Genomic DNA, 21987 nt, shown 5'->3' on the forward strand with positions numbered 1-21987 from the left:
CATTTTTTTCGGTAATGTTTGTAGCGTATTCCGGTGCGGAATTTGGTGGAAAGGTGGGAACTGTGAACGCTCACGCATACAGTGATTTGCATCATTCTATGTCGAATTCAAGGGGGTTCCCCATACATGCAAAAGAGGGGTTTACATTTTTTCCCACCAAATGTATTCATGTGGGGTATCAAATTAAAGATCTCTGTTAGTTTTTTTCCGAAGCCGGTTTGTTTTGAAATTTGTTGGAAATGTGGGAAGTGCGGTGGTTTGAAATTAAATCATTTGTTTCACGGTCCCATTCTCAGAACCGAAAAAACGAGAAGGTGCCACTATATGGTGCCTAGGCGGCAAAATACTTTCCATACCGAATTCTCTTCAAATAAAGTTAATAATAGTATATTACTATAATCTTTAGTAATTGACTGTAAAGCCCTCTTAAGTTCATCCTAGAATCATGGACCATTTTGCAGCAAAGTAGACTATAATATAGAGCGAGATCCTACCAAGTTTGATGGAAATCGCACTATTATTAACAACGGTATAATAGGTCAATTTTGTTGCCTCTGTGTAAATTCAAGACTTTGAATGTCATAATGGAGTGCAATTTGCCATTTTATAGTTTGAAAGACGCATGTTTTGATACAATCTTTGAAGTATTTAGACTTCGAGGTGATACTCGTATTCTGAAATTTCTATTAAAGTTTTTACATACTTATACATCTGTTACTGAGTTGGTCGATGATTTTGAAAAATATGTTGGTATATTTGACATTTTTTGACGGTCGATAGGCCCCTCTATACCAAATAGCGCTATCGAATAGGCAAAAACTGCCGCAGCTACAAGAGCTGGATTCCTAAAATCAAAAAGCAATGTGGAAAAGTTCGAAAGCGACACGGTCAAAGTGGCTTACAAGTCCACAATAAAGGCACATTTCGACACACTACCTGCTGTGGTGAAAAATAAGGAGTGATATCCAGAGTGCAGCCAAAAACACCCTAAGCATGCCTGCCTGGAAGCGATTAACAAAAAAAAACGCAGCTTACCGATTACTAATCGAAAGACACACGACACACTTGAGCTAGCGTGGACAAGTATCACGAACTAAAGCGATACGCTAAGAAGATCTGCAGACGAGAACAACGAAAGTCCAATAATAACGAAATTTTTACACATGACGGCAGCTTGAAGAAAATTACAAATGAGCAGCATTTAGCACAGTGAAACAAATGAGGATAGGTTGTGAAGCGCGAACCACCCTTTATAGAGATCAGAATGGCAATATGATCAGCGACGCGATTCAAATAAAAGCAAGATGGGTGCAGTATTTTTAAGACTTCTTGAACCAAATGTCTCGTCATTTCCACCCCTTTGTCATTTCAGATGATCCAAACAGAGAAAAAGCGCCTACACCTCGACTTTGTACGAAATAGATCGCATCCAAGCCGAGCTCTTAAAAAAAATCTACAAACTAATCAGCAAAATCTGTGCAATTGCTACCTGATGACTGGGGAAAGGTGTAATTTGTCCAGTGTACAAAAATGATGATCGTATGCTTCGCGAAAGCTACAGGGAGAGGTCTCATTACTGTGCACGTGCTTCAAGGTGCTGACGAATACAATCGAACGGCGACTGAGAGAGAATACCGACAACATCATAGGGAAATACCAAGATATTTTGAGGTCCAGACGATCTGACACGTTATCGATCGTGCAGTTAAGCAGGTGCTTGAAAAGTGCTGGGAATATGACATCGATGTGCACCAACTGTTCGTTGACTACTGTCAGGCAGACGATAGTGTAAATCGCAATGCTCTGTGCAAAATAATAATCGAGCTAAAAATTCCACCGAGCTAGTCCGAGCCTGGTAAAAATCCAAAACCAACTGACACAAAGCTTTTCTATAGTGTCAAAACTCAAGCAAGGGGATGTCTCGGCCCACCCTCTTTAACTTGGTGTTCGAATACATCATTAGAAAGGTGGCCGCAATTGATACCAGAGATACGCTGCAACTGGTGACGTACGCAGGCGACTTGGATATTCTTGCCCGATCGATACTTCATCCGAAGGAAGTACTCGAGCAGTTCGAGTCAATAGCGAGTGAGGTGGAACTTCGAGTCAATGAATACATGACCCAAACTCGAACGGCGGTTGCTAATATACATAATACTGCACTGGGCGAGCATAATTTCGAACAGGAGCGCCAATTTATATACCCAGGAGCCCTGCTTTCGAAGGAAGGAAATGAAAAATACAAAATCCAAAGGCCGATAATTATGAGAGCATGCGGTCCTTCCCAGAATGAGGTAGAGAAAAGTACACAAACACAATAAGCTACGCATCTACAAGATATATGTTCCGTGCTGCTACATGGAAAATTAGAGAAATTCCTCGACACTAGTTAAAATCGGGGAGGCGAAGGCTCGATTTGGGCTGCAGCGCCATCGAAGAAGGAGAAGGCCACATGTTTTCACATGTACTGCTCCTAATAGTACCATCTCTAGAACAATGCCGCGAACAACCTGACCTTAATCCAGCTGAAATAGCTGCAGGCAGAATAGCGGACGGCGATTTTCCGGCTCGATATTCTACTCGTTCATGAAAAAGCAAGATGGTTGGTCAGACAGAAAAACTTAGTGTTGCTGGTATGAACTTCAGTCTCACTTTATTTGCTTCCTTTTCCAAATTCAGAGTCATTTGGTCAAGCTCCACCGAGAAAGCAAGCAGATGTGATCAGCGCAGTCGCGGTGTTTAAGGAACAACGATATCGTCCATTCAGAGAGATTTTACCCCGATGGAACAAATGACTGATCTCAAAATAAGTAATTTATTTGCATTTTCGTTGTTCAATTTCATATTACTCTAAATAGCATTCTGTGCATCAATACACCGCTGCGGGTTTTCCAAGCTTTAAAAGTTTTCCGGAACTCATATCGAAGTGACTTGAACTTCCGCTACGTTGTCCTTCCATGTCCATGTCCATGAAATCCAGGAGAACAAGAACAGGGCGAAGGGATCCACGTCAGAACTAGCGGGGGTAGGAATGGTGTGGAAGCGCTGCTATCCTGTTTCTGGCCAAAACTTCGCGAGCAGCAGACAACGTATAAATCGACACGGTCAGTGGTCCCGATTTTTCAAAGTATTGTTCGGCAACAGTCTCTCCGCAGGTAGATACTCCACGCGAACCCCTCCCTTCGCATCGAAAAAGACAATGAAGCCTGTTCATGCGAGCCTATGTATTCCGTCTCCGCAGATTAATCGGTTTGCCCACAAGAAACTTTTTGTTTCACGTATTTCATTACGCACTTCCACACGCTGTGCCTTCTGATCGTCCGTTAGAGCTTTGCGCACCAGTTTCGTGCATATTTTTCTCATATTGAACTCTTGTACCATGACGAGTTCGTGTATTAGATTCAGTTTATCAGCCATTAACTGTCCGAATCGCTTCATTTTATTGTTCACAGTTCACAGTTCTGGATCCATTCTCTCCAGCAAACTGTGGATTTTTTCTCGCTTGGCTAGAATCGCTCTATTTGACAGTGTAGCAATGAAGGGACTATTGGTACTACGGGTTAGGATAATCAGTAATCCAATTGTCAAAACAACTAGGAAGCGAATTCTTCATTCTTCCCTGGTAAACCAAGACGTTGGGTGTCCAACTTTCATTTGCTGGAGCGAAATTCAAGGTCTCCCTCAAGCACAACTTTTCTCTTCCGCACTATGAAAACTGACTTTCCAGTAGATAACAAATGCGGAGACATTGAATAACCAGCATTTCTGATCTGAGGTGAAAGCCTTGGAAGGATCATAACTTCATGATGGTGCTAATAAATTAGGCAGGTGACTCATATAATTGGCTAGGGGGCTTGTTTCGAGTTTATCTAAGGGAACAACTTTTTCTGTTTATATTGATTATTCACAATGTTTTAAATGAATAGTTTGGCTTGTGGGAGAAATTGTCACAATTTTCTATGCAATTCGATTCATCTTCTTATCTTTGCCAACCGTCTCAGGCCGTCCCCTTTTCAATTTGCGGTTTGTGGAACAAACTTCCAAAGCTTTCAGGCTTTCTATATTTTAGCTTTCTTTCGAGGCGTTTCTTCCTTTATTACTTGCAGGAGTTCCATTGGTGAACTCAAATGTTTGCAAAGGCGTGGGCAATACAACATGATACTGATACTGATGATTTTCAACCGTCTTTAAACCAAAAAGCCACAACTACTAATCATGCAACATGATAGATATAATTCGATAGCTCTGATCGATTCCCAATTATCTTTTTACGAGAAATTCAAATCCTCAAGTTGCGTTTGGAATATGAATTGAATTTATCTAGCAAACTTGGACCTCTTTATCTTGACCTCTTTTCCATTGTGAGTGTTGACAATTTGCAACTAAATACTTGGCGTTATCTACAAGAAAACACATCACAAAACTGTCTTGTTTCACCATAGCGCCATTGTCTTCTTGCGAGCTCACACTAAGAAAGATTACAAATAACTCCACGCTGAAGGAAGCAGGAAGTCAAAGGCTCTTTACTTTTACGAAATGCTTCTGGGCGAAAAGGATTGTTACGAAGCGTATGTGTTAAGCAGTTGTGCTAGCTTAGGGAAAGCGGGATACAGAGCATAGAAGAAAGCTCCGTGTTGCATGCATTTTCCTTCCACGTATTCAACGGAAACTTGCAGAGAAAGAGAATTTACTAGCATTTTGAACGAGAAGGATTACGTCGATTTCAGAAGTCTTATAAGAATCTTTAAGCAGTATTTGCAAAGGACGGACTTTGGAGCTATCACCTAATTCTGTAAGTGGGTTTTCTGTTTGCTTCATTGTATTCGGCTTCCACGAAAAGTAGCCCTGTAAGCTTATCGTAATTTGTAATCTAGTTAGAGAATTTGCCGATGGATCCAGAGAGGTTATTATTAAATTATTAAAGTTTAAAGTCTGCTTCACGGTGACCCGCGGCTTACTTAGGCATAGCTGAACGAGATTGTTGGGGTTGTTATGTGTGCAGTGATAAAATGATTTCATACAAGTTGCAAGTATCTTAAAGTGCCAGATATCGTTCTTAATAAGCGAAGTGGCCGAATTGATCAACCTGATGGACAATATTAACTCTTTAACAAACTCGCTTTCGTTGTTCTCCCAACATGAAGTTAAGCTGTTCAATATTAGTGTTTCATATGTGCTTCTATATAGGAAACCCACTTGACAAATGATATCCTCCGCCGCATAATAGCATTGTCTCCGCAGACATGGTATAGCCACTCATTTTAAAATGCTGAAAACTGGCATCTTGATATGTAAATCAAAAATCGTACTCGCATCGGATGCAGTGGACCAGGTGAAGCAGAATAGTTAAAAAGGATAATAATATATGGTTACCAGTCGACGTAGCTCTTCGAAATTGTATCAAGCCAGAATACTCCGGTGACACGACAGAGGAAAGTGTTAGAGAAGGCTTGAAGCCTTCGAGTAAAAGTGGTCGTCTCTTTGCATTTCCATCGGCAGCAGGGTAAACAAATTGATCGATACCTTCAACGTTCTTCCCCTTAATGCATACTTGGTTTGGTTGGTATTTATCTTTAGTCCGACTATACTTGTCTCCTTCAAATCCAAAGCCATATCCCTGATTCAGTGAGAGAGTAAGCAGATGTCATCAAGGTTGTCAAGGTGTTTGAGGAAAGATATCCCCCTTCACACACAGAAGGAATCGTATCAGCGACAGAATACAGCCCTGCATGACCCCGGTTTCAACTTTAAATTTCTCTGAAATTTTACCTGAATAAGCCTCGTGACGTTTATTCCTCTATTAACATCTTTCACTGTTAATCAGCTTTTTCATTGGTACTTGTTGTTTGAACAAATTTTCTTTTAACCTGATCGGAGGCAGATAGTTTCCCTCGTGTTTTGGATTTGTCTATTTGATATACGCTAACTTTTCCCCAGTGGGGCAGCTTTTTATAATTCCTGTAAAAGCAAACCCTGCACCCCGAAGATATTTAAATCTAACATTCTCAACAAATGAACGCGCGGTCGTAACGATTCATGGACGATTGTGAACCGGATGTAATAACACTTTTAGTTAAGGAAGATATTAGATGTTTGGAAATTTTGACCCGATTTAAAACAAGGCTTAGTGATTGGAACGCTATGCAGGGAAGATTGCGACTAGTGAGAGAGGATGTGTATCGTGCCTAGATGTCGGAAGCCAGTCGACTCAGCTGTGCATGAAGTTTTGAGTCGATGCCGGGGGAACATGTTCGAGAGACAGGCGTTCAAGCAAGTCGGCGAACGAACCGGTAACGCTGGTAAAACTCCTGCGATTGTTTTTTACTGAATCGAAGTTTAACACATTATCGTTCTTCCTGGTGGCCGTAAAATGGATTTCACATTCGAATAACAAATATTGAAGTCAGTGAAGACCGCATAAAGAAACTAAATACAGATAATCCTTGTCAAGAATATTATTCTTCGCCATGAAAAAAGGAGGCATCACCACGTGATACTGACACAAGATATAGTGAAGGAAATTCAATGGGAAACCTTCAAACAACGTTCTTTCTGACTTAGACATTAGTTTCCCTATCATCAGTTTTTGAATTTTAAGAACATTTTATACATACGAAGTTATGTGATGGCTTGTTCTAAAAGTTTCTCCCCCAAAAAAAAAAGAAATTTATTAGCTATACATGGAAAAATATCCGTTAGAATTATCCGATTTAAATCAAATATGCGCCGCAAACTTGTTGTCATTTAGAAGGCAACTCCATTACCCCTCCCCCCCCCCCCCCCCCGCCCCCCCTTATTTGCAAAAAAATCAGACAGCCACTTTTCGCAAGCCTCTTTTGAGGTCAACTTAGTAGCACCAAGAGCGTTTTGCATGGACCGGAACAGATGATTATCACTTGGTGCCAGGTCCGCACTATACGGCCGGTGCGATAGGACACCCCATCCGAGCTCCCGTAGCTTCTGTCGGGTCATCAAAGAGGTGTGAGGCCGAGCGTTGTCCTGGTGGAACACAACGCCATTCCTATTGACCAATTCTGGCCGCTTGTGGTCAAGCGCCTGCTTCAAACGGTTCAGTTGCTCACAGTAGAGGACCGAATTGAGGGTCCGGCCATAGTTGAGCAGCTCATAGTGGATGATTCCCTTCCAATCCCACCAAACACACAGTAAAACCTTCCTGGCCGTCAATCCGGGCTTGGCAATGGTTTAGGCCGGCTCCCCGTCCTTCGACCACAATCTTTTCGCTTGAGGTTGTCGTACGTGATCCACTTTTCATCACCAGTCACCATCCGCTTTAAAAATGGATCGAATTTGTTCCGTTACAGCAGTGCATCGCAGGTGTTGATTCGGTCCAAGAGATTTTTTTTCCGTCAACTCGTGTGGCACCCAAACATCCAGCTTTTTTTGGAATCCAATCTTCTGCAAATGGTTCCAAACGGTTTTATAGTTTATACCCAGTTCCTGGCCAATCGAGCAAATGCTCATATGCCGGTGTACTTGGATGATTTCGACGATTTTTTCGGTTTCTACGACGATTGGCCTACCAGTGCGGGGTGTATCTTCGACATCCACTACACCAGAACGAAATCGATCGGGCCCATAAACTTCACAAATTTTTTCGGCCGCCTTCCTTGCATCTTTACCTCGCAGGTAGCAAAAACGTAAAATATGACGAATTTCTTGCTTGGTGGACTCCATCTCTGACGCGCTATAACTGACTGAAACGTACGATCACAACACTGTCAAAGAGACACTGTAGCAGAAGATTGTCGTCTTCAAATCGCCGTATAGTATGATCGGATGCGATAAGTACAACACAAGATATGTTTAAGTGTCGTAATCTATTGACAAAATACGACATTTCTAAATAAGGGCACAGAGTGATAACGTGAAAGCTGGATTCTATCAGAAACAAGCCGGTAAACCGGAAGCTGGACGCTTCAGGTATGAAAGGTTTTATAAAGCTTAGAGGTTTCAGTCTACTGGCTACTTTAAAATTGGTTTCATCAGTTGTAGCATCCTCTATTGTGGTATCGTTTATCATCAACGAATTCACGCAACCCGTGCTTATGCGAGGCATCCGGAATTGAAAAAAATAGATTCAGTCTCGGAAAGAAGCAGCATGGACCTAGCATTGATCGCATGACTGGATTTAGAGAGCAAGTTCTTCATTCCTTTCAAAAATATAGAGCAGATTGAGCAAATCATAATGGAATATAATCAAATCCTCTGACCATAAATTTCCATCCCCAAACATCCTTTCACTATTTTATTTACTAAAATGAAATTCAATTAAAACTCAATAAAATTGTTTACTTACGGAATGTTACTTAAATGCAGTGTCGCTGATGGCGGATAGATATTTTGATAGTTTTTACTGCCGGGTTTTTTGAAGCGATGCAATGGATTTTGTGAGTAGTCACGTGTAAGACCTGCATCGGGTTGTCCTTCTTTCGGTAGCTGTACAGCTTGATGTTTACTCGCCATAACACGTATCGATTTACCCCATAAGCGCAATTTATCCAGATGATTCATTGCTGTAAAAAAATAATAAAAAAGTGGAACGATAAATAATGCAGAATTCATACAGGGATAAGTATAGAATGGTGAACCTAAATTTAGGATGCAACCCACAAAAACTTTGATGTAATAATGAATAGAGCTTCAGGGCAACTATGCTTCGGGGTTGCTGGCAGTCGACTGCCGTGAACATGGCTTGGCAATAAATAAACATTAAGAGCTGTGTCGTTTTCGAGTATATCCATGTATCTACCGGAACTGTAAATAATTCAACTTGGATTTGCAAGAAATCACAAAACACTTTTCCTTCGATACACAGATTCTGTGAAAACTGGAATAAGGTAGATACTTGTGCACCGACGTTGTATTATTTGAGCTTCCAGCTTCCGACATTCGACAGGGTAGTGAATTTTCAATATTTCTTGCATTTGGAGAGGATTTCACCGTTTCTAGTTGGGATTCGTCTATATATACATCACTCTCCGCTAGGCAATGACAAAGATATATGCTGCAGGCTTTGAAATCGTTTCAATGACGGGATGCTTACTCTCATCCCGTCCCTAATGCATATTTCTGTATGTGTAGCATCCCTGCTTTGTCGCTTGGCCCCCGATTGAATTCGCAATCATTCCCGACTCTTGTTCGGTCTCGACCTTCTTCTTTTCAAAATGAAATGGATAGGAATAAATTCTAAAACCTATTTAGACAGATGCGTTCACCGTATGTTACGTCTGATAAATGTTTTTCGCTTTAATCTACTTACACCTTTTAACTAATGCTACCCTGGGCTTTTAGAGAAGCGGAAAAGCGGGAGGAGACATCGATCCGATCTGTTCTCAATACTTTGGGGCCCGGTTGCTATTCAGCAATACACAAGCGGGGATGGAAAGGACATAATTTCCTGTAAACAAGGGATTCAGTGTAGTCCCTCAGGAGCAACAGTGAGATGACTTCCAGTGTGGGATGTGAAAGGTGAATTGGGTGTGAGGAAAGATACGTCTCGGAATGATTTCTTACCGTTTTTCTGAACGGAAAAGGGATTGTTCAATTAAGGAGCAATTAGGGATGAAAATGTCAAAGATAACAAGAACATAGTCATTGATTGAACGGATACATGTCGTGGTGTGTCATTTTGATTTTCGACTGAAGAGGGTAAGTGGTGCATAAATTGTTTGGTGACAAATCTTTTTCCTTCGGTTGATAGCGTTTTCCATTAGATAGGTAAGCAATCACAATGTACCTGGGGAAGGGGCTTTGTCAATTTTGCCGTTAGAGCAAAAACAGATGATTTGAAAATGATTGAAAAAAAATTGTTCAAATATTACTAATATTAAACTATATTATATTAGCAAGTTCACTGTCTGTAAACATTTCGTTGGCACGTGAAATTCCATTTTAACGGATTATATATGCATAATTCTATTTTTATTTCCAATTCTGTTGCTGCATATTGAGCTTGTAATCCAGTAACTCCAGCGCAACATTTGAAAATAAATGCATACCTTTATGCAAAGTAGTGAAGTATGATATACGTGTTCAAAAGGTGAATTTTAATTTATATAAAAAATATTTATTTATTAATCAATATTTATGTTTTCCCTTCAAAGTAAACCCCCCAGATATAATACACCTGTGCAAACATTTTTTCAGTGCTTGAAGCATTCCTGATAAGCACTTTTTCATATAGCCTTGAGCTCTTTCACCGATGCAGTCTTTATCTCGTCAATCCTTGCAAATCTCCGTTTTTTATAGGTCTCTTCAGTTTTGGGAACAGGAAAAAGTCGCAGGGTACGATATGATCCTGAGCATATCTGGATTGTCGTTGACGTCATTCAGGAGTTCCTGAGTAATACTCATGCGACGCTTCTTTTGGTCAAAACTCAGCAGATTTGGGACAAAATACGCTGCCACACGTCTCATGCCCAAAATATCCGAAAAAATTATACGACATGAGCTGGCTGATATGCCAACATCTTCGGCAACTTCTCGTTTTCACAACGAAAACTAAAGTGAGGGAGTCATTAAGATCTGAAATACATACGCAATTCAATTTCTGCTTGAATCAATGATTAAAACTTTAATCAGTTATCAACAATAACCATTGTACACTGTATTCACCAGAAGCTCCTCCCGATGCTTTCTCCCTTTTTTCGCAATCTATCCGAGTCTTACAGCTTCTAAGGTTACCTATGATGTAATTATGTCCCGTTGTGGTTGTCAATAATAGAACCATTATGGTTACTAACTTTCAGCATTATAAAATTTTCCCCCGAAACAAGACCCGGGAAAATGATGGAAATTATTAATGACAGGTGAGATTTCTTTGCCTCATCGCCAAGAAATAATTAATGTTTTCATTAATGATAGCGGAAGCATATTTTAGGTGTCTCGCTCCCCAAACATTATTTTGGGGTTAATAAGCATTGTTGAAATTATTATTAGAAAAAATTAAATTAGGACCCGTCTTCGACCTCTCGTAAGTTTGATAGCAGATTTCTAAATAGAAGTAATTAACTGGGGGCATTATTAATGGTGAAAACTGAGCAGGATTGAAGGAAGTATAAAAGGAGAGCATTCCATTCAGCAAGAATGGGATAGGGCGGATGTAAAACGATTTCCTTTTCTTGCTTTAAGGAATGCGATGATTGGTGTGGAAGGATATTATGGTATTAGAGAATTACAGTAACAGGGAGAAAGCGAACACGGGCTTACTGAAAATTTGTCAGAACTAATAGATTCCATAGTGAAATACTAAGATGTATTTCTATGTGTATTTAGTGTTTATGTATTTTTACTTAAGGGCATCTGCCCGTTGGTTTGGCAAACTCTCAAGATTCAAAAAATAATTTTCAAAGCTTTCATAAGAATTCGCTTTCATAAGAATTCCCCTTAACAAGCCCTAGCTGTTCAGTCAAATGACTTGATTCTGTTAGCTAACTCTTTTGTTTACCAATAGTAGAAGTACTTTAATAAAGGTAACATGCGATTCTTAGACTTCAGAATCTTTGCATAACATGTGGCTTCTCGATTTGAACTTGTAGGGTTGTAGTTGTATCTACACGAGCACCAGCCTTGTCAACAGTTAAAGGACGGCCGCGGATCTCCCGGACGAATTTTCCCTCTGCAACCCTAATAAACACTATTTCTTTCTAGATTTGACAATAAGACGTTCGGATTTCATAATACGAAAGAAGTTTATGTGAGTTCCGATATTTAAATGCCGATACCCCATGTCCAGATGCGCAATTAAGGTAACTAATCCGTTTAATTTACTAGATAATTTCTTCTTTTACGTTGAAAGTTTTTATATCTTATTATTTATATCGTAGTGTAATTCAGATGCAATTTAAGATCCACACGTTGTGGTATCCGTGGTTTCGCGGCATCAAGATCCTTTGTTTGACAGCATGCATGCATTTAGAATTATTATTGTTGTGGATTTTTGGTTTGGTTTTTGAAACCGAATTAAATTAAAAATGTATACATTTATGGTAGTTCCATTAGGGAATTCCAGAGACATCATCGCCTATGAATGTGATCCGGGTCTTGGGCTTCAAGTAGGTCTAGGTCGAACTGACTTTTTTTTGCCTACATTTTCCACTTCACTTCCGATAAGTTTCATTTCACATTCCGCATCGAATGGAAGGACACGCAAAGTCTTTGATAATAAAGTGAGGGGGACCAAAGGGACAAAAGAACCCCGCCTCCACATTCCCGACCCTAGCCAGCAGATAGATACACAAGCGCGTGCCAAAGGGACACTTTAGTGACGTTGCATTATTTGCACACGGTGCTTTACGGTCAATTTCGCCATTTCTTCAGGTTTTGGGGGATAGCTCTGGCAGAACGGCCACGCATAGGTGGAGCAAAACGAGAAGGATTGTTTTCAAAGACAAGTTACTGCTCGCTAATATTGTTGATGTTTGAAGAAGATTTTATGAGTTTTTTCAATTGCGTTCTGCGTTAAAGTTGATTCCGAAATAAACTACCGAATTTATCCTCCCTACCGTGCGTCGTATTACGTGATGTGTTGTCTAATACACTATCTAAATTGATAGTTTCACTGGTAAAGGAATTCTGAAATTAGATATCATCATCATCAACAACCGATATCCGGTCTAGGCCTGCCTTAATAAGGAACTCCAGACATCCCGGTTTTGTTCCGAGGTCCACCAATCCGATACCCCTAAAAGCTGTCTTGCGTCCTGACCTACGCCACCGCTCCATCTCAGGCAGGGTCTGCTCCGTCTTCTTTTTCTACCATAGATATTGCTTTATATACTTTCCGGGCTGGATTATCCTCATCCATACGGCTTAAGTGAGCCGCCCATCACAACCTATTGAGCCGGATTTTATCCACAACCTAACGGTCATGGTATCGGTCATAGTATACGGCCAACAATTCTTGGGAGGGGTTCTCCTCTCGAACGCGGCCAAGAGTTCGCAATTCTTCTTGCTAAGAAGCCAAGTCTGCGAGGAATACATGAGGAGCTTTGACCCTATGGTAAAACGTTTCGAGTGGAAGAGTTTTTGTAATCTGAAATAGGCTCTGCTGGCTGCCAACAACCGTGCGTGGATTTCATCATTGTAGCTGTTATCGGGTGTGATTTTCGACCCTAGATAGGAGAAGTTATCAACGATCTCAAAGTTCTTCCAGTTTGACAAGTGCGGTTTGATGTTGTTGATTGGTTGGTTTTCGGTGTTCACGTTGCAACCATATATTTTATCTTGCCTTCATTAATGTGCAGCCCAAGATCTCGTGCCGCCTGCTCGATCTGGATGAAGGCAGTTTATACGTCTCGTACGTAGGTAAGAATCTAAATTATTCAAGTTCGTCTTTAAGAGAACCAAACATGTGATACTCATATGGAGATAAATTACGGCTCAACATTTTTCGAATACTTGTAGAGTGTTAAAGAGCCTTGCAACATCTTTGAGAAAAGGCAATTGATGGGTCGGCAGTGCACTTGCTCTGGCAATGTGTATACTTCACCGAATCCAAATAACCGTATTCATGAAGAAAATCAATAAAAATTGCACCTTTGAAGAAGATAGCACAAGTTACCATGTAGGATCAAAAGTCAGTTCTGCTTATAGGTGCAGTCCACACTTTTGTTTACAGAAGTGAATTGACTGGGACGAGATACTTCCAAAGGAACACTTCATACTTTTGTATTACGGCTGTTATAACGTAGTGAACGTAAGAGGAATTCGATCCACAACAGCAAGTAATAAATCATCAGTTTTAAGCATTCCATCTAATCAAATGACTAAAACCCAGAAATAATTTTCTTCTTTACAGAGTTTCGTCAGTTCTTATTTTATAATTTTCAACTTGATTCGGACAGCTTTTTACTGGAAAAGCTTGTCATTTAATTTCCGCAGGGTGAATGGCGTTTAGGTAAAATTCGCTTCATGTGACTAATATAGCCAAAGTTTTTCCAATATTCAAAAGGTTTATTTAAAAGAATATAAGCAACTTTGGAACTCGAAATTCACTCACTGACTCGTTCGATTCACGTAGCTTTTTAAGGAATATTGCCGCATTTTATTTACTTAATGAATCCAATTCAGCAGAATCCCGATATTCGTATGGTCAAAGGACCTGCGATTCGGTACGAAAAATCGGGATTACCAATTATTGCGAATGCAAAACAAAGAAAATTAACTCTGGGGACCGGCAAATTTTTACGAATTAGCCGGAAATATGATTAATATATGAACGGGTTATTGGAATTTCACTGTATTTGGATACATATGTTTGCAAACGATCGTCTCCTACTCAGTTCAGAACTGATATTACAAAAGATTGAGATCCGGAGTTGTGGAAACCACCCTTTCACTGTAAATCAGGCACATTTTCGGACATAGTCAACTCAAATTTTTATTTCCTCGTGTGAATTAAATGCTGCTCGAAAGTCCCTGACGCATGGAACGAAACTAGTGATGAGCTGATTCTATCAACTGCATACCAAAGCCCTTTCCGTGGATAATATATTTTGTTTATGATTTTAATAATTAGTGTGGATCAATCCATCGACCTAGGTGCTGTATGGCCAGGGTATAATGAATTTCCCTAATCTTTCCTTAAATGGGCTTGGACTACATATGGCGCAGTTGAGTCGAGTTAGACTAGTTCATTTCAAGATCCTAACGGCGAGGTAAATATAATCAGAAATGCGTTCGACAGTGACTATCACCCTACTCCACATCCACAGCAGCAAGATCTCAACCGCAATCTTCTTTTCCAAAAGCTTAGTGCTCTAACCACTAAAATAACAGTACATTACTATGGTAATACTAGTTTGTCAATACAAAAGTCAACCGGACTAACAATTTTACATAGGATTTTTGAGGTGTTCCCTAGTTCTTTTATTGCCAAATGAAGAGTGATGAAGGACGATAATAGAAACCTGAATCTAAGACCCTGGATCGGGTTGAAAGTCATTTTTTGGCAGATCCCATACGATTAAATGCTTCTTCTTTATAAGAATGTAACGTGTAGATGGAATAATATAATGCTAGCAACTTAACGAAAGCGGGAGACGCTAGCATTGCACCTGATATGGGGATTTCACTACAATCTCTTTGAGATAATTGGCATCTAGGTATATAGTTTGCTATTTTTCATCTGAGCTTCAAGTTTATATGATGGGATTTGGCTTCCAAATTTTAAACTTAAAGCTTCCAAAAAATCAGTAACCTAACCATTGCGTCAGTCTATTAAACTGCAGTCGCAGTCCCCAATGGGATTTTGAAAACTCTGGAAAACTGGTTTTCATTGTATTCGTTTCATTAAAACCTCAAATTTGTTTTAAACAAACGTGCATCATCCTTTCAATTCGAAACGTTTTTCTTCCGCTCAACTTCACCATTTTTCATAGCCGTTCCATTTCGAATGGATAAAATTGCAGCAGCCATCTATAGTCGTGAATTGATGTTTATATATATGTTTTTGTATGTAAAGACTGCATGCATAGGTATCTTTTACAAAGTGCTTTACATTTATATACATACATCTATAATTTATTGCATTTGTGATTGATGATATAACTTTTCAGGAGCGATTGCAGTGAAAACTTTACTTTTCAACTATTTAATTTCTCAAAAGGGAATATTTTCATGAAGGATATATGCACCGCTCCTTCTATGTGTTGGCAATGTAATACCATCATTGGAAGACTTGTCCTCACCTCTTTAACTGAGACGCCAGCTCTAACTAACAGGACGACAAAAACGACGTCAGATGCTGCTAAAATATTTCGTTTTAATTAAAATTTTCCAAAGTGATTCGAATGGGTCTTCATCAGGCGGTCCTGAAAAGTTACATCTACTGCAAAATGTGTACAAATGCTCGTATGTGAGCCTGTTTCGTCTTGTAGACGATCTTTTCTTATTGCTTATCTTCTATTCACATAGTCATTTGCATGGGCGTGAAAGTGTATACAGTTAGTTGAAAGGAAATATATACATATACTTAATATGTGTGATGTTGATAACTGCTCTGCACCATTGCTTGGGGATTTCGGATGCATTTTTATTCATAATATTGAATGGATGTGGAGATGAACTAGGACAACACTCAACAAAATTTAAGGTGTTGGAGAAGATAAACATTCGATGGACTGAAAAATCCTTGGAAAAGTGGGATCGATGTTCTTGACTTCTTGAATTGATTGAAGTTAAGAAACACCAATATGAAAGCTCCTGCACCAGTATTGAAAAATAAGGAACAAAGGTATCAATTACTCTGAAAATTCTTTTTAAAACATGGGTCCAATTTGCACGACCCCAACTTTGCACACATCTCAAAAAAATGTACAGGTGATGTCAGCAGAGACTGAGTAGTCCATCAGTAGACATTTTAAAGAAAGTACGCATATCAAGGAAGGTTCTAGGTAGGAGAAATTGAAAGTGTGGAGGCGGATTAGATAATCCTATGGGGCAAGTTTTTCTTAGAGAAGAGGGATCGGATCGAGGGTAAATCAACCTCAGCTGCGGGGAGGAGACCATATAACGGAATAATACTCAAAAACGCTTTGAACGAGAGCATCGAAGAATGTTAAGAAAGGTCGGACAGAATCAATGTCAAGTATTGGCTCAGGTATAATAAAGGGTTTCGGCAAAACAGAATGGGGGAGGATTTCACAAAGTATCACAATCAGTGGTATTTTCTTACATTTCGCGCCAACTCATCAACAGAACACTAATGAATCAGAGTTACGTTCGATTGTAAAGACACACAGTCTATTGGAGAAACTACTGAGGAAAACAGTTTAAAATTATCAGCGAAGGGAGTCATGTAATGAGTGATAGGAGAATTAAAAGAGGCGAATTCAGAAAGAAGAATCGTGTGATTGTTGGAATTAAGGGCCTCAGTGAATTCTGCGAAGATAGTGAAATCTAATTGGTAGCAGTGGATCGACGCTTCGTGTTGTTTAGCTATAAGGTAGTCAATGAGGCATTGGTATCTTTCAAGGATTTTGAAACATAAGAAGAGAGCGAAATGAAACGGTCGTTTCTGACGAGAAATAATTGCCACTTTGATTGACCTTTAGAAAAAGTAAGTTAGGAGACTGTCGAGAAGGGATCCAACATTGGCGACAATGTTGCTAATGTCCCTAAAAGCAAGATATTGCAAAAGATAGGTATACTAGATGCATTCGCGAGAAAGAAGAAGGGGGAAAAGGGGAATTATAGCCCGCGGAAAAGTAAGTAAAGTAATTTATGGGGGCCAGCAGAGAAGTTTCAGAATATGATGGAATTTGGAAAGGAATAGTGATATCTGATGAAGATTAACTGAAGACTGGTCTAGGTGTTCCTGAGGCTGTATAAGGAAAGAGAAATGGAAGGAGTCGAGAGTGTGGAACATGAAGCCACGTGATGAGAGGGTAAAGTTAACGTTACCAACAGGGGTAAATATATGTACACCGGAATTAACAGGCGGACATACGTTTGGCGGAAAAATACCTAGGATAATATAGTCCTACGTCAGCGAAAATGAGTCCGGTGCGGAAGGGAGGCTTAACAGCGATCAGGATACTTCTGCCAGTTGCTCACCCGCAAGTCTCTGTCGCACACAAAAGCCGAGAGAAGTTCAGAATTCAGAATCTCATCATAAAGCCAGATTTCAAAAATGCAAATAATTCAGCGCTGGAAAGCCAGAGTAAATCGATTGAAACGCGGCAATGTTGGTGCCTTCTTATAAATTTTTCCTACTGCAGCCTTTGACAATACCTTCCTAGTAACGGGGCCGAATGTTTTCCTTTGAGCCAGAAACTCATGGTGAAATACTGTAAAAAAAATTGAAAAATTTGCAGGCATCACTGTGGCATTTGAGCGGAGCCGTCATGCTTTTCGGAAGTAAGACTGCTTTCCCGACAAACTATAACGATTTAGCTTATCTTTCAACGCCGTATCCAAAAGTCAACTTTTCCTTATTTGTTACAATCCTTTGTATGAGCCCCGATTATGATATTGGTGCCCTTTACCTGGTTGGTAATCATGTTTGATGCAATCAGGAATCACATCTTTTACTATCACCATGGTTGAATTTGGACATTTTTAAGTGTTTTACGGTAACCAGCACAATCAAGTATTTTAGGGGCAGCCTATTGTAAACGACTATCTCTAATAGGATATACAGTTAAATGATAAAACTAGGAAAATGAAATAAGTGGGAAACTGAAAGATCAACACTTTGTTTTGTGTATTTAGTAGTTTTTATTGTCCTAGGGCGCGATGGGCAATTCTGACCTACTATAACTCTGTTAATAATTGCAGGATTTCCTTGGAACTTTCCAATACCGATTTTATACCAACCGTAGGATGAATTAAAATTTAGTACATAGCACATATCATTTATTCATTTACATTTAGACATAAAAACTGTACATATACATTACAATCATCATAAATATATTTAAAGACGCTAGCTAATGAGGAAAAGATGCGTAAACTTCTCTTTTTAAGGTTTTGCGTAAAACACAAACAGTAAAACGAAGAAATAGATAAGTTTCGAGGGGCTCTTCATAAAGGGATCAAATTTAACAAAAAGAGCTTAAAATAAGAAAGCGGAGACGTCAATCAATATCTTCCTCCTTAAGTTTAAGTTCCAATCCATGCTAAATAAACTTTTTATATCCAAGTCGGTGGATGCTGGTTCTATCTTATATCTCCGCATTTATTGGGTAACCGGCACCTAATTAAGAGAAAAATTAAAAGGTCTTCCAAGCAGTTTGGAGTTTCATCCATAGCCAGCGCAACACTCCTACAAGAAGGCTTACCTTAAATAGACCGATATTTATAAGAGTATCGAACTTCACCTTGAGGGGACACCGTGCTCCGTGAGCTATCAGACCTAGTCTCTGTTCAAGAATCTACGAACTAAACTCCGTGAAAATTACAAAGCATGCAGCACATCGGTTTTAATGTTTTTCGAAAATAACTTTCTAAACAATAGGAAACTGATGGATCTAAATATGAACTCTCCATCGCAAAACTAGCAAATTTGAAACCATCGAAAAAAACCTCAACCGTAACAGCTTAATGAAGGGACGAAAAAATCTATTTTTATCGTAAACAGAGTGTATGATAGATACACTGCACACATTTCTTTAAAATATTAATTCAAGCATTTGCTTCTAAGGCAGAAAGGGCTGTTGGTAGAACTGAAACAACATCCATTAAGGAACGAATAAATTTTACTCTTCCTTCCCAATTTGATCACCTTAAATGTAAAACCGAGAAACGGAGAAAAGCAGAGAGAAGAGTCATAAGCTGAAAATGTTCAATAAGCCTTAAAGCTAGCGTCCACAATCATCAAACCAGGAAACACTGTTTAATTTTTCATTTTATCCTTAGCTAATCTGTGCATTCCATTACGTTAATAAACTCGACGTTCCCATTATCTCGGCCAGTTCAATGTTGATGTAAAGACTGACTTGATGGTCCAATCGATGGAATGAGGTTAGTCGGTTATTCGCGCTAACGATGTGAACCGCTTAAATATTTAGCCGGTCGATGAAAAGCTACCCATTCTGTTGGATTCACCAGAGTTTCCAACGGTTCCTACTGATTCACATCCACATCCTAAGCTCAAATATTCTCCCATCTATTGTGTTTTGGTTAACTCACTTAGGCATGCAAAAACCTTTAACCTTAATGAATCCAGTGCGTTAATTTTTACTTCTCTTCATGTCCGTTCGAGGCTGCATCCTTCGCAACCCGTGTATGGCTACCTCTCTCCTAGCTGTTCCTTCCTACAAATCACTCTTTCCAATTTTATATTTCCTCGTTCACCTCTCCATACACTAATCCCCGAGGCTAACATCAGCCACAAAAACAATATCCCCTAAATCCTTATCCACCATTCCCGTTTAGGTAGCGGGTTCAGGAAACGCTGTTGCTCATTACAAAATCAACAGCGGGGATGAAGCCAGTGGCTTTCGACGGTGCTGAGACGGGGTGGATGGAATTTGGTCGCAGGTGGATGTAGCGGGCAGAGTGAACATTAGTTGAATGCTTTCTATTTTCCCCAAGCTTTCCGCCGCCGAGCGGAGCCCTTCTTCTCTCCAGTATTCGTTTTGATATTTTGCAGTTATTTGCCAGTCACCAGCGCTACCGCTTCCAGTGCAACTGAGGTGATATTTGTGGATGGCTTTCAGGAATTTTAAATAAATAATTAAATTCCATTAAATAGAAGTTTCATGACGCTGCTGCCAAATTCACTGTAACGTAAAATGAATGGTATCTCGGACGCACGGTCGCTGGCTTTCCCGGCAGCTCGCATCTTGCGCCCGTGAGTGTTACAGCTCACGTTACAGCTTTGTATCGTCAAAAGTTTAAAAGAACCACTTGCTCGTCTGCCAATCCTGCTAAATGTATAATTTTTAATAAGTTCTTCGACATCCGTTGAAGTCCTGCTGTCACTCTTTCTTTATCCGATTTCTAAAATGCCAGTAAGCTTCCCAGCCCCGACTAAGTGAAATTTGTGCATTTTAACTTGTCCTTTCCGCTACGGCAGCACATAGCCAGGTATTTTACCTATCCAAACTTATTTATTCATATTTCAATTTCTGTTTTTATTAATCCATCAGCAATGATTCTAGCCTACTCTCTCAAACTTGCAGTCTCTCGTTTTCCCGTTCAGCATTCATCCTCTGTTGACCCCTTTTCCTGTGTTCAACCCCCAAAAAGTTTCACGCAAAATGAAAATATTCTATAGATTTTTAAGCGGATATTTCAGATGATTTTCCGTAGAAGAACAGGCGTATATTGGGGTCGGAGACAGGGCATAGCGGCAATAGTGGCATGATATGCTATTTTTCTGCTGCCCCCGCTGTGTATGGCCATCGAGCTGAGGCTGTGTGGCTTATTCTCGCTGAACAAAAACATAAATTATTAATTATGATTCTACAATGGATTGTTTTAACGTTATTTACTCGTCAGTTTTAATTCGAAATTGGATATTAATACTTGAGGGATCAAGTATAAACTGATATTTGAAAGAGAATGTCAAGGCTACAACGACAACTGCCAAATGAAACCAGGCTAAAATCTGCATTTTGGCATCAATCCATTAAAGGACAATGCATAATTAAACAGGTCCGTTGTGGGAAATTGAGTGTACGCGGATTAGTTAGTTTTTACAGAGCATTGCTTAATCCCTTTCAGGGATCACTACGACACGGTTCTATAGTAATATTGTCAGGTAGGCAAGAATATAGACCAAACCAACCCAGAATCAATTGTGAGATTATTAGGCGCCCTTATGAACTTATGACCAGATTGCCACTGTATTCTTACCACGTACATGGCACAATGTTATTCAGATTATGTATATCCTTAATATAAGGGAGTTGGAAGTTCCTCTTTCGGGATTGAATTGTATCTGGCCAGAGTGAACAATCTTTACTGTTTTAAATTAAATAAGACGGTGATAATTCCCTCATAATGGAATCCGCAAGGAAGCTTGTAATTTGAATAGCATTAAGTCTATTGATATGAAACTGAAGCAGTTTCTTTAGAAGTAAAATGGAAAAAAATCCTGACAATTCTCAAAGGAGTGAGCAGGAGAAAAAGGAAACTATGAGGAGTCACGCATGTTCATTAAGAATGCATGGAAATTTTATTAAGGCGAGTTTGCTGTTAAAGACTTTCTGGTCATTATCTACACATTATTGGCCCCGGAACCTTTCTACAATCCTTATCTAACTCCTCTTTTCTGTTTCTTCGTTTGCAAAGATTTTTGAAAGTATTGTGAAAAAAATTGAAAATTTGAAGCTCCCCCAGCTTCTAAAAGCGTATCAGAGCAGGATGGATGTAACCAATAATTTTTTTTCAGAATTTGCTTGCATTTCTTACGGAATGCAATCTCATAGCCATAACTGACAAATCCAAAGGATTCCACGAATCGGGCCTCTATATCAATCGAGTATTTCAAGATTGACTGGAACGGCCCTGTCCTGA

At 39.6% G+C, this 21987-nt stretch overlaps 1 protein-coding gene across 9 annotated transcripts in view; it reads right to left on the reverse strand.

Annotated features, from left to right (window-relative positions):
• Positions 1 to 21987, reverse strand: part of LOC119651223 (polypyrimidine tract-binding protein 1) — a 602545-nt gene that overhangs the window by 14910 nt on the left and 565648 nt on the right. For all 9 annotated transcript variants that reach the window (XM_038054679.1, XM_038054678.1, XM_038054685.1 and 6 more), the window contains one exon: positions 8318 to 8534. In XM_038054679.1, the coding sequence (XP_037910607.1) occupies positions 8318 to 8534 (217 nt within the window). The remainder of the gene's footprint in view (positions 1 to 8317; positions 8535 to 21987) is intronic.

Source organism: Hermetia illucens, chromosome 3 (assembly GCF_905115235.1).
Source record: "Hermetia illucens chromosome 3, iHerIll2.2.curated.20191125, whole genome shotgun sequence".
Taxonomy (NCBI): domain Eukaryota; kingdom Metazoa; phylum Arthropoda; class Insecta; order Diptera; family Stratiomyidae; genus Hermetia; species Hermetia illucens.